The sequence below is a fragment of the Hemicordylus capensis genome, chromosome 4 (genome assembly GCF_027244095.1).
Source record: "Hemicordylus capensis ecotype Gifberg chromosome 4, rHemCap1.1.pri, whole genome shotgun sequence".
Classification (NCBI taxonomy): Eukaryota; Metazoa; Chordata; class Lepidosauria; order Squamata; family Cordylidae; genus Hemicordylus; species Hemicordylus capensis.
In genome coordinates, this window is record NC_069660.1 from 49,979,311 (window position 1) to 49,992,732 (window position 13,422).

At 43.6% G+C, this 13,422-nt stretch overlaps 1 protein-coding gene across 1 annotated transcript in view; it reads left to right on the top strand.

Annotated features, from left to right (window-relative positions):
- Positions 1 to 2,686: 2,686 nt before the first annotated feature.
- Positions 2,687 to 13,422, top strand: part of LOC128322440 (arf-GAP with SH3 domain, ANK repeat and PH domain-containing protein 2-like) — a 62,330-nt gene continuing 51,594 nt past the window's right edge. The window contains exons 1-4 of the mRNA XM_053243656.1: positions 2,687 to 2,812; positions 7,551 to 7,623; positions 11,170 to 11,315; positions 12,272 to 12,337. Coding sequence (XP_053099631.1) covers positions 2,687 to 2,812; positions 7,551 to 7,623; positions 11,170 to 11,315; positions 12,272 to 12,337 — 411 coding nt within the window. The remainder of the gene's footprint in view (positions 2,813 to 7,550; positions 7,624 to 11,169; positions 11,316 to 12,271; positions 12,338 to 13,422) is intronic.

The following is a 13,422-nucleotide window of genomic DNA, read 5'->3' on the forward strand; positions in this document are numbered from 1 at the left end:
AACATCAAAAAGGGGTACATGTGTGAGGCAAGTTAATCAACACATTTGACTAAGGCAGAAGCATCCTGTCAGTGAGGTAAGGGGATTACTGGACAGCAGGTTAATTTCAGCAGTATGAGACTGGTAATTAAGCCTGACCCATTGAGTCTCTTGTGAGTTCCACAAACACTGATAAACAATGCTAGATTACTCCTGCCTTTACAAATCATTTACCAGGCAGATCTGGGTGTCTATTCACCCTGAGTCCAGGCATTAACTCCTGTCTTAATAAAATGGAACCAGACACAGGCCTGAATTCCACATACTTCTGGGTTGGTACCTCTGGGTCTAATATGTTGGGGTGCCCCTAACACCCCGGGCAAAGGGCCATCCACGGCGATGCTCCCCACTGCGGGAGCGGGCGCCTCGAAGAAGGGCCGCCGTGGCGCGTGCGGGAACGCACAGTGACAGACGCCATTTTGAATCAGAGTATAAGACGCATCTGAATTTGGGCAGATATTTTTTGAGGGAAAAAGTGCATCTTATACTCCGTAAAATACGGTATAATTCAACAGCAGGGTGGGAGGACAAATGTCCATGGGCATGAGGAAGAGGTAGCCCACCAGCTGAGTGGCAGGTTGCATTTGGCTCTCACCATCCCCCCCTCTCCAAAGAAGCAGCAGGGGAGGTGTGGGGAAGAAGGGCCATCTTTACTTTTTGCTAAGGGGCCATTCCAACGTTGCAATGCCACGTGTGTGTGGATGGGTGGGCAGAGGTGGGGGAAGGGAGGTTTGGTCAGTTTTTGGAACAGAGACAAGCTGAGAATGCTATAGTGCTGAGAGCTGGAAGCACCATATAGGATGCAGGGCTGTTCTCTGGAGATTTGATGTGAAGTAGCAGATCTGCTACCTGGTAAAAGTGTATGCTATTCATTTATTCATTTATTGAATGAATGAATGAATGAATCTCTATGTGGTGTACAGAATTAAAACATCATATAAAATATAAAACATTTAAAATTCATAAAAAGATAAAAATCATAATAGATAAAAAAGACATTCAAATTTAAAAAATAGATTTCAGTTAAAAGCCTGGGGAAACAGGTATGTCTTCAGGGTCCTCCTAAAAACAAACAGAGAAGGAGATGCTCTTATTTCAGCAGGGAGTGAGTTCCAAAGCCCTGGGGCAGCCACAGAGAAGGCCCGGTCCTGAGTTGCCACTGAACAAGTTGGCGGCAACTGTAACCGGACCTCTCCAGATGATCTTAAAAGGCGAAAGGGTTCATGACAGAGAAGGTGCTATCATAAGTACCCTGGACCTAAGCCATTAAGGGCTTTATAGATAATAACCAGTACTTTGTATTTCTTTCGGAAACATAGCAGCAGCCAGTGCAGTTCTTTTAGAATCGGTGTTATATGGTCCCTTCAGAGGGAGAATGCGGCAGCAAGAGATCAATCTGGCTACTGCATTCCGAACCAATTGTAGTTTCCAAACTACATACAAAGGCAGCCCCACATAGAGTGTGTTACAGTAGTCAAGCCTACAGGTTACCAGCATATGTACCACTGTTTTAAGTCATTTGTCTCCAGAAATGTACGTATCGGGCGTATCAGCCAAAGTTGATAAAAGCACTCCTGGTCTCAGCCTCAACTTGAGCAACCAGGGAGAGTTTGGGATCCAGGAGCATTCCCAGACTACGAAACTGATCTTTTAGTAGAGTTGCCATGTCCCCCAAAATTCCGGGCTTAACCCGGATTTTAAGCATCTCACCCAGCTTGCTTAGCCCACCCAGATTTTCCCAGATTTCAGCTTTCATTTTTTAAAAAGGTGCTAAGCTCTAGCCCTTGTAGAAGTGGAGTTATGGAGCAAAATGTGCAGTTGCTACTCTGCTCAGACATTATTTTCTATCCAATTTACATAATATGCAAATTAGGTGCCCGGATTTGGAAAACCAGAATATGGCAACCCTATCTTTTAGGGAGAGTGTAACCCCATCCAGAATAGGCAGATCTAATCCACCTCTCAGATCCCAACCCCCCCTACAGACAGTACCTCCACAAATACCTCTGTATTTGCCAAACAAATATTATTTAAAACACCACAAATTTTCAGTTCTCTCTCATCCAAAGAAAACTAAAATCGGGGGGGGGGCAGTGTGTGAGTGTGTGCGTCTTCCAGTATATTAAGGCAAGACTGACCAGTGGAAAGAGCAACCCTGACCTTGACCACTTCAACTTTTGCATGCCATTTGATTCACTGGTCACATTTCCTGTTCTTTAAAATGGGAATTCCCTCCATGATTGAATGTTCTTCATTATTTTGAGACTTTCTAAGCAAGTGGTTTTCACTCAGAACCGGTTTGTGTTTTTAAAAATGTGGTAATAATGTACTCACATGATGATGTTTCAGACATCTGAAACAAGCCAAAAGTGAAAAACTCAACAGTTAACCACATAAGAGCAAAACCTTTCTTTTCAGGCATTTTTCTCTGATATGGTAACTTTAAAGTTGTCTGTGTGTGTGTGTGTGTGTGTGTGTGTGTTAGTTTTACTGGGGGCACTGCTGCTCTGCCTTGCACATGCTTGTGTGCCTTAACTGCTTCCTCTCAATCCTGAGTTCCCCTTTTTTCTGCGGCCTGACATTCCGACTCTGCAGCTTTGCTGGATAACCCTGGGCTCGGCTCTGCAACTAGGCTTTTGCCAACAGGATGCCTGAGCTTATCTCTGTTCAGGAGTTCATCTCCCAAACCCAAGAGGACCTGAGCTCTCCGACAACCTCGTCCTTCACCAGCCACATGAGCAAATGCAGGAGCACTGTTTGCAGCCTAGAGGAGGTAAGAAGGAGGACGCAGGGAAAGAGACTGTTAGCAGCCAGTTTAAGCTGAGGGGGAGGGATCTGAGTTCTCCAAACGGAGAGAATGTGCTACCTGGTCTTCCTCGCACTATGTGTGGAAAATCATCACCAGGAAGTTGCCCCTCGTGGTCTCAACAGAGGAGAAAATGTGTTTGTGTTTTCATTTAAAGGACTTGTGTATCACGTTTCCTTCAAAAGGGGAAGCTCAAAGCAGCTCATAATTTTAGAAAACCAAATAATACATTTAGTAAAACTAATACACATGTAGCTTCCCCCCCAAAAGGCCATCCAGGGTAAATCAGTTTTAAAAAATACCAATCTAGACTGGCAGTGTTCTCTTCCCTTCAATGATTGAAGGGTGAAGCTTAAGAGGGTCTGTTTTAGGAAGGATTTCCATACTTTGTGGTGCCACCCAGTGGCTGTACTCTGTGCCTTGGCAGATTTCACCTCTGAGGCAGAATGAGCCCAGAACAGGGTCTCTTCTCTTTTATGCGAGAATGCATCCTCAAGACATGCTAATATGTCCCTTCAGTATAGTGGACAGGAGAGTGCAACTGATTTTTGAATCGCTCTCATCCTAGGGACTGCTATCACTTAGTGGCCCAGGTCCTTGCTCTCAGCAGCACTGCCCTAGTGGAAAACTTGGTAGAAAAGGCTAAATGTTTAAAAAATGAGGGACACTATTGTCTGTGTGTGACTCAGCATCACTGTGTTAAAAATCATCTCTTTGACAAATCCTTCTAGTTCTTATAGTGGAGAGAGACAGGATCCTCCTTCAAAATGCAAGATGTCTTGCAGCTATGTTTGCAGAACGTCTGGATGAATTATCCAACTGTAACTTTAAACCACTTCTTCTCACCTCCTCATTTCCTCTTTTGAAATCCTGTTGCTTCTACCTTCAGTTTCCAAAGGACTCACCGTGAAGCTGAATCCAGGATGCCTGATCAAGCTTTGTAAAAAAACAGTTTTGCTAACCTTGAAATATAGTCATGTCTTCGTCCTTTATGCCAGTAGGTAAAATAAAATTAAAGCTGGAAACAGGAAACCATTAAGAAACAGGAATAGTTACAAAGCTAAAAAGAAAAGCATGTACTTCAGGAAACGGAAATGTTGCATGTAAATGTGAAAGAGCAATATCTGGACCTTGAAGGGAACATGTTTTAGTCATGACCATGGGATATTAATTTTGAAGGAGTACTGTTAAATACACACAGTGCTTAAATACACAGTACTGTTAAATAGCCTTTACTACATGTGTGAATGTTGAACATAACAAGTGAATAGGGCTATTAACTTTTCTCTTTTAAAAAAAAAATGCTTTTATTAGTATTATAGAAACAGAAAAGGTTACATCTCTGAGAGTCCCACAAAACCATACAAACAGATCTTATCTATCAACAGCAGCAAAAAAGATCCCCAAGCAGGAACATAAGAAAGCTTCTGCTTCGAGCTTCCCCAGTAAAAAGCTATCTCTCCAATATAAATTTCATAGTGTGAATAACAGATGAAGGAATTGGACAAAAGTACAGAGTTTCAGTACTAAATGCTATTAGCAATATTAACAATAAATGCAAACTCCATTAGTGGTGTTAAACTAATACACGGGAAAAGAAAAAATAAATGTAGAACTCTGTGGCAAATCCACAGGGGCTATTAACTTCTCATCCAGATACTATATCTCTGTTGGTGCAACCTATGATTGCAATAGCTTTTTTAGCAGCTGCATCACACTGCGTGTTCAACTTGTTCAAGACACCTAGATTTTTTTTCCACATGCACTACTACCAAGCCAAGTCTCCCTACTCCTTATTTATGATATTTTGCTTGCCTCTGGTCTTCTGGCCCTTCATCTGTTCGGAGAATGGGTTCCTAACTATTACAGATGGCTCTGAGATCATATGCACAAATTACTTCAGTACCCTGGGATGTAATCCATCTGGCCCAGGAGACTTACATTCATTTCAAGTAGCCAAGTGTTCTCTTACCTTCTCTTTATCTGTCCTCAGCTGCAATTCCCTCCTTTCTTTGTTGGTGCAGCTTTTGACACATTGGGCAACATTTCCCTTCTAGAAGACCGATGCAAAATAGGAGTGAAGCAGCTCTGACTTTTCTCTGTTGCCTGGCCGTTACCATTTCACCATATTCTCCAGTCAACAAATTTATTGCTTCCACAGCCGTCCTCCTGTTTCAGACATAACTGAAAAAAACTGCCTCTACTGCAGTTATTTTTAATATGGTTGGTTCCTTGCTGCCTTTCATTCAGTGCAATCACATGCTGCTTAGAGAAGGGAGTGGCGGAATTTCCTTTGTAATATATGTCCCTGAATCATAATGATTCTTCTAGAAAGTCTACTGTTGTTAAAAGGTGCTAATGTCTCCCAGAAATAGAGCTATGGTCAAGGACATCATTGAAGACTGAGATAAACAATTGCAGCAAGTGTTTAACATTTATTCGGGAACATGTCCTAATATAAATAAACATAAGATAAACATGTGAAAAACAACTGTTGCAGTGTTACCCTGAGACTGCTTTCCTGACTTTCTGTCAATACAAGAAAGATCAAAGCAACATAGGAAGGAGGGCTGGCTTCAGGGCTTGCAGAACCCTTGTACCATGAATGCTGATTTGTCCTCCCTATCCTCTTCAGTGGGCCCCATCCTCCATCCTCCTCACACCATTTACTTTGGTGTGAGAGGAATTAAGGGGCCATGGGGCAAGGAGTGGGGGCTGCTGCTGGCTCCTTCTTGCACTCTATACTCCTTTCAAAGCCTGAAGGGTCAGATCAGGAACTCTTGACCCTTGCAGGAGCTCTTGACTCTTACAGACGTTAAAGGATTGTGGGGTGCCAGTGGAAGTTCAGCAGCTCTTTTAAAGCCTACAGGAGTGAGACAGAGTGCTCCCAGGAACATAGGAAGCTGCCTTATACCAAGGCAGACCATTGGTCCATCTAGATCAGTATTGTCTACGCTAACTGGCGTCTCCAAGGTTCTCCAAGGTTTCAGACAGAAGTCTGTCCCAGCCAGGGATTGATCCTGGGACCTTCTGCATGTAAGCAGATACTCTACCACTGAGCTACAGCCCCATCCCCTAAGGAGACTATCTTACAGCAGACAGTGCTCACATGGAGCCACCCATCCAAATGCAAACCAAGGCGCTTAAGAAAGGGGACAATTCATGCTTGCTACCACAAGATCAGCTCTCCACTCCAGTCATGAGCTCCCAACTCATGATATAACATTGCAGGCTTTATAGAGGACAAGGGGCTTGTGTCTTCTCTTGCTTGGATCAGAGCAGGAGCTGGTGAGATGTATGGGCCCCCAGCATTGATCCTCGTGGAGCACTGATCCTCCTGGCTGACCTCTGGTACCCCCCCCCCCCCCATGAACACAGAAAAATTCCTTGGCAGATGATCCTATGAGCCAAACTCCATTTTATGCAAGAGAACCATTATAGAATTTCCCAATATTTTGATTTTTTCCTTAAAAGAGCAGCAAGGGTTTCTGAATTTGATCAGAGCAGCAGCACTTGGGGAACAGGTTAAAACATGTAAAAATCTTGTGTATGTTTTCACATGTGCAGTTTTCCCAGGCTAATTTGTCCTCCCAAAGCTGTTATTAGTTCAGGGTGGGGGCAGGTTTAAAGTTGCTAACTCTTGACTGAAGCAATTTCTGGATATTCCCCCCCTTAATATTTCCCCTTAAAGCTCAAGCTAACAAAAGATTGCTTTCAATAGTCACCTGGAGTCTGCGGGAATCTGCAAGTAAATCTCCAAGTAAATCTTGCAGGGTTGGCAACCCTAGGAAAAATACAGGTACCTACATAATGTGCCATTTAGCTTAAGAGTGCATTGTCATTCTACTCCCACAGTATTTTAAATTCCACACAACTAGGAACATTTTCACTGCTTATGATCTGTCATATATTGTGTAAACAGTTATTCGGTTTAAGGAGTGGAGGACTGTAAAATATCAGATTCCTAGAACAAGAGTCAAGAAAGGCTAGTACAAGCACTGGTCTTGTGGTAGCAAGAATGACTTGTCCCCTTAGCTATGCAGGGTCTGCCCTGGTTGCATATGAATGGGAGACTTGATGTGTGAGTACTGTAAAATATTCCTCTCAGGGGATGAAGCTGCTCTGGGAAGAGCAGAAGGTTCCAAGTTCCCTCCCTGACTTCTCCAAGATAGGACAAGATTATTATTATTTTTAATAGGACAAGATTTTTTGTATTGAACCAACAAACTACCAAAGCATACAGTACGTTGTACGTACTCCAAGATAGGGCTGAGAGAGATTCCTGCCTGCAGCTTTGGAGAAGCCACTGCCAGTCTGTGTAGACAATACTGAGCTAGGCAGACCAATGGTCTGACTTAGTATATGACAGCTTCCTATGTTCCTATGTTTGTATTACAGCATGGTCCCCAATTTGCTTGCAGTTTATTTGACATATTTACAGCATATTTGACCATTAAGTTAATCCATCTGTAACCATTCTCCATTCCCATAGTGGCTACTGCAAAATATCCTGCAGCAGCGTCGCTTTGCCTTGAATTAAGAAGGCTCAATGGAGCACTTTCCATGCCCTACATTGTTTGTTAATCTCAGATGTACAAGAATGTTTGCATGTCTGATACAATTTGTTTTCCGTCTGCTTGTGAGGTGGGGGAAGAGAGAAGAACAGAATACAGTACATACTTAGGATCTCTTTTCTTGCCTGTAGGCCTTGGACTTGGACCGAACTGTTTTGCAAAAGATGAGGAAAGCAGTTAAAGCAGAGCATGCCGCCGGACAAGGTCAGAGCACAACTGGCTACAACAGGAAGAATCATGCCATATGGGTTTTCAGACCTAGAGCCCCTAAGAGGAGGATCCCTATACCTTTCAAGGAACTGCTTAATTAATTTAGTTAGTTAGTTAATATTTCTACTGTGCTTAAAAACGATCGGGGTGGTTCACAAGCATAATAATGAAACAAAAAATTCTCAACAGCAACAATCATACGGAACAGAATAAAAGCAGTAGTAAAGATTGCTAAACCTGCTCAGAGGTTGAACTAGGAAACTAAAAAGGACTTTGCTTTAGCACTAAAAAGAAATTAACGTAGGTTCCAGGTAAGAATTCCATAAGGCGGTGCCACCACTGAGGAAGCCCTTTCTTCTATTACTACTTGCCTCACCTTTTCTGATAAGGATATGTAGAGAAGGGTCTCTCCAATGATGGGCACCGTGCACAGACAGATTAATACCCTGTTGCTTAGAAAAACTGGGTGAACATCTTTCTCAACTCATAAATGTATAGGAGCACTCTCAAGTTCACAATGCCATGTGTAAATAAATAGTGCTTATGTACATAAACCTTTCCTTCCTCATAGATTGTATTTTTGACATAACCCAGTACCCTACTTATTCCTAATGTACAATCCTACCCACTCCTCTCCCTCGCCACCCCAAAGCTCCATCTGAATTAACTGCACAAATCTCATTGCCTTTCCTATTCTTCCAGCATCTTCCCTCCCTCTCACATTTTAAAATTACCTCTTCCAAACAATTCCTCCCTCCCCAACAGAGACACACTTGGGTAATTTTGGAGCCTGGACCTAAAGGCCTTTGGAGCCCACCCCCCCCCCCCGCAATACAAGCATCACCCCACCCCCCACCTCTGCCCCCACACACAGTATTTTCAGTACTGTGACAAACACGTATTTTAAACACGTGGGTACTTGAGGGCACAAATAACAATTGAACTCACAAGAATGTAAGAATATAAAACAGGTACTGTATATTTATGCAAATATGCATTAGCAGAAATATTTCAACATGAAACTTAACATATTCCCATTCCACATTTTGTTTTCCCCACTCTCCCCTCTGCCTCTAAAGTAACCTGCACAGGCCATATTCACACTTGGCTGCCTGGTGCAGTGTGGGCCAGTGGCAACCACACCACCCAGAACAGACTAAAGAGGATTTGGGAGCCCCCAGGAGTTGTGGAGGCCCTGGACTTTGGCCCCGAAGTCCAGGGGTAAGAGCGTCACTGCTTCCAGCCAGAAATAATTCACGTGGATTGTACTAGTAAATGCCCTTAATTTCATCAAACTGTTACATGCCTCCCATGTCCCTGAGATCTAGGGGTGGCAGCATAGGAGTTAAGTTTCCTTTGAACAATACAGCACTGAACAGACTTTTGACATCTTTGTATCTTTTTAAATATACAAGCAGAACATTGTGGGAGCACACAGATCCCTTCCCCCAAAGCAGGCAGTAGAACTGCTGATCCTACACCAAGTTCTCAAAGGCACTTTCCAGATTAGACCCTAAAACGGGGTCAGGACGTATCTCGGAAGTGTGCTTCCGCACTTCCTGCATTGTGACACTGCAGTCCCTACGCGGACAGCAAGGTGCCGTTCACATTTCCAATGCCTTGCTTCAAATTTAATTGCTGCAATATAGAACAAGGACATCGTACATCCGGCGTAAAGAAGTTGCTTTCCCCCCAGGTGGTTAATTTCCATGAGACTGCTTCCCCTGCTGTTTAAGTTTCAAATGCAACTTGCCTGAATGGAGGCATTTTTCTGCTGTTGAGCAGCTAGTTTGGAAAGTGCCAAAGAGAGCCATTGCACCCAAAGGTGCTTCATCTTCAGCCAATTCACAGCACTGTCTTTTAAACTGCCATTCCTTTCTTCTGCCCAGGGACTTTTACACACAGCAGGCTTTATTGCGGGTTTAGGGGGAGGCTTTAGTTCGAACTCTAAGTTGTCCCCAAAACCTGAGACAAATAGTGGGTTTTTTTACCCTGGATATAAACCGAGCTACACTCTAACACGTACTGAAAAACCCGAATTGTGTGTGAACTACTCCCCGATAACCCACAGGGACTTTGGGGTAAATCTGGCCAATATGTGAATGCACCCTCTCCATTCCAGAGGAGATGCAAGTTAAAGGGCTTTTAAAGCCCTGTTTGAAAAACTACCAGGTAAATTGCCCATTTAGGAAAACATCTCCAGTCATTAGCTCCCCCAGAGGAAACATCAGTGGTGGCAGCAGGGGGGAGAAAGGGTGGGGGCACAGGCACATAGGGGCAAAGTATGTTTCTGGAGGAGGAACTTTATCCCACAAGTCAGATTTCTGAAAGAAAAATAATGGTGCATTTCACATTAATGCTCCCATCCTAAACTATAAGTAAAAGTGAGCCCATGAGAAACTACTTTTAATACATATTGAATCTCTCTCTCTCTCTCTCTCTCTCAGCTGAAGCACTTTGAGAATGTAAAATGTGCCTTTTCTTCAAGTGACTACATGGGCAGTGTTCCCTCTAATAGGGATTCCCAGAAGTTGTTGACTACAACTCCCAGAATCCCCAGCTAAAGCCCACTGCAGCTGGGGATGCTGGGGGTTGTAGTCAGTAACATCTGGGAATCCTTGTTAGAAGGAACAGTGTACAAGGGTCCAGCATGCATAGGACAAGCCATTCAAAGTGGCCCTTGCAGTGGTGTAGTCACATATTCAGAACTACAAGCACTCTCCATGACATCCCCCATAGCCACACCCACCCCAATGGACACACCCCGCACTTAGATGCAATAATTTGAGGGTTCTGTTGCAATAAGTCAAGGATAGTGTCCTAATCCTACAGAGTTGAACCTCATGTGGTTATTTACCCAGAAGAGCAGTCTGGGTTGTCAACCACAAAGGGTGGAGGACACTCCTTGTAATGGAAGAGAGGAAGAAGGGTCATAAAATCAATTTTAATTTGATATTCAGTTATGTAACAAAGTGTTGGAAGAGCTGCATATTATTTCCACGTAGAAAGCAAAAGGGATTTTTGCCCCTGCTGAGATCCTGGAGGGGGAAATGTACCTGCTCCCCAGCCATCCCTGCAACACTAGGCCACTGGGTGCTTGCCCCTCCCCCACTGTCTACGGCAGGGATTCTCAAACTTGGGTCCTCAGGTGTTATTGGACTTCAACTCCCATAATCCCCAGCCTCAGTGGCCTTTGGTTGGGGATTATGGGAGTTGAAGTCCAATAACACCTGAAGACCCAAGTTTGAGAATCACTGGTCTACGGCATATGTCAACTGGTCATCCCTGGCTTTTAGAAAGCAATCAGCTTGACAAAAGAGAGTCAACTGGCAGAATAACACAATACAGCAGAAGGGAGGGGAAACATCACCTTTAATTGTGTGCTATATTCAGAACTCTTTCACGTTAGTTCCCAAATCATATTTAATTCAACCTAACGTAACAGGTAGTTAGCTGATATGTTACAATTTCAGGGCATAGTGGGTTTATTTGTCTCAGAAAGGGGCACACGATTAGCCAAACAAACTTTTGTTCCTGCAGATCTCATTGGCCATTTAGACACTCATATTGCTGCACAGGAGAAGTTTTCAGAAAACTGTCGCAACAATGAAGAAGAGAAACTGGCTGAAGCTCTTATCACCTTTGCTTCGTTCTCTCAGGAGCTGCTAGATGCTTCCAAGAGCCTGGTATAGAAATGTTCTTTCCTGCATTTGTCTGAGAAACAGAACTATGGCCACAGGAGCATGCCCTGCTTCCCTTGTGGGAAAGAATAAAGGCTCTGGGAAAGTCAAATTCTTCATTTCCTGTGCCATATTCAGGGGCAGTGAATTCATTGTGCACTTTGGATGACCCTAAGGCACAGTCCACATCTATATTCCCCACTTAAAGTAAAGTGTGCCGTCAAGTCCATTTCAACTCCTGGTGCCCGCAGAGCCCTGTGGCTTTCTTTGGTAGAATACAGGAGGGGTTTACCATTGCCTCCTCACGAGCAGTATGAGATGATGCCTTTCAGCATCTTCCTATATTGCTGCTGCTCGATATAGTACCAGCAGGGATTCGAACCGGCAACCTTCTGCTTGTTAGTCAAGCATTTCCCCGCTGCGCCACTTAAGGTGGCCACTTAGTCTAGGATCAACTCTGCTGCAGGCCTAGGTGAAAAGCCTCCCAGGGAGCTGTGCCTTTTAAACAAATCAGTACAGTTGCTAACACTGGTATGGACCCTGAATTCATCTCTGACATCTAATTCTCTCATTTGTATACCTTGCTTGCCATGGTAAAATCCATCATGTCATAGTATTTACTTCAGGAGTTCCAAAGGGCTAACTTTCTTGTGAATAATATACATCTGTGATGGCAACAGGTATTAACCTTCACCTTCCAAGGTCAGGTGGGCAAGCTACTGGAGAGAGGGGGACATCTCTAAACTGGAGCCCAAAGAATAAAACTCTCTTTCTGGGTATGTTTGCCTAGTTCCATCTCTATTATTTTTAGGCACCTGTTCCCTCAGACAGAGATCTTTCACATCACCTGCTGCCTGAATCTGTTAGGTAGAAATGCTGAAGATTAGATCAGGAACTTTCTGTAGGCAAAGCACATATTCTATCACTGACCTGTGGCTCCTCCCTAACTATTTTCTTTCTAGTTGCAGAGTCTGTATCACAACATTAACTTTTCCCTGAATTCACTGATCAAGGGAGATTTAAAAGGGGTGAGTATATACTGAAGAAGTTATCTCTCTTACTGTGAAGCTGGGCAGGAATTTGATTTCTGCTGTGAAGTTATTAAATTCTCACTGACTGCACGCCTCTGCTAGGTTGCTCTCAGTTCTTGGTACCATCTCAGGTTCTTGAGATATCTCTTGGGGTTTTTTCTGTCCGAAGACAGCTCATTCTCTACACCACTTCCCACTGTTTGGTTTGCTGTAGTCTGCTGGAAGCATTGATGCCTGATAACTGTGAATGTGTCCATCATGGTCTTGCCTAAACGGACTAGTCATGGCATCAGGGCTTAATGGTTTTTAAGGGCTGTGGATGTTACCAGATAGGCAAGTTGCTTGCCAAGGTAGAGTCTGAGATGACATGCCCTCCAATGTTTCAACAATGCAAATAGAGACAACGCCTGTGAACGCATTGAGAATGTGGCCCAGCAACCTGGGAGTCACGGCATTCAATTGTGAGTACAAGCATAGGCCAATTCACATGTTATGTTCAACACTCATTCAAGTGTACCATGTACACAGGTATAGATCTGAATACTGGTATAGTCATTCACATATGCTGGACACAGGTGCAGAAGTACACTTCTTATCTGTACCATGCATTTGAAAGGCATGGTATCCTGCATACAGGTTCACTTTTAAAATGAACACAGGAACAGTCAGTCACACAAACATGTGAATGCATAATGTCTGAATCAGGCACATGTCACATCAGAAAGCAGGTAATAAGATGTATGCAGAGCAAGCAGATGAACCTCCAACATTTTGCAGATGAAAGCATAGATACACTGGGAACAACCAATTCTCATACCAAAGATTATTGGTCAACTCTGCCCCCGCATTACACATTATTGTATTTGTAGTGCACTGCATAGCACCTTAGTGCTGTGTACTCATTTACATGCAGGTGCACTGGAAACACAATAAACTCACCCACCACTTGGATATTTAATTTCTAGAGACTCTTGGGAGAGAGCTGAGTCCCGTGAAGACAACTCTAGCAACTCACATGAAAAACAATTGAACAAGGCATTCCCAGGGGCAAAAATAGAGACAGTGATTTACCAGGGAGAGAT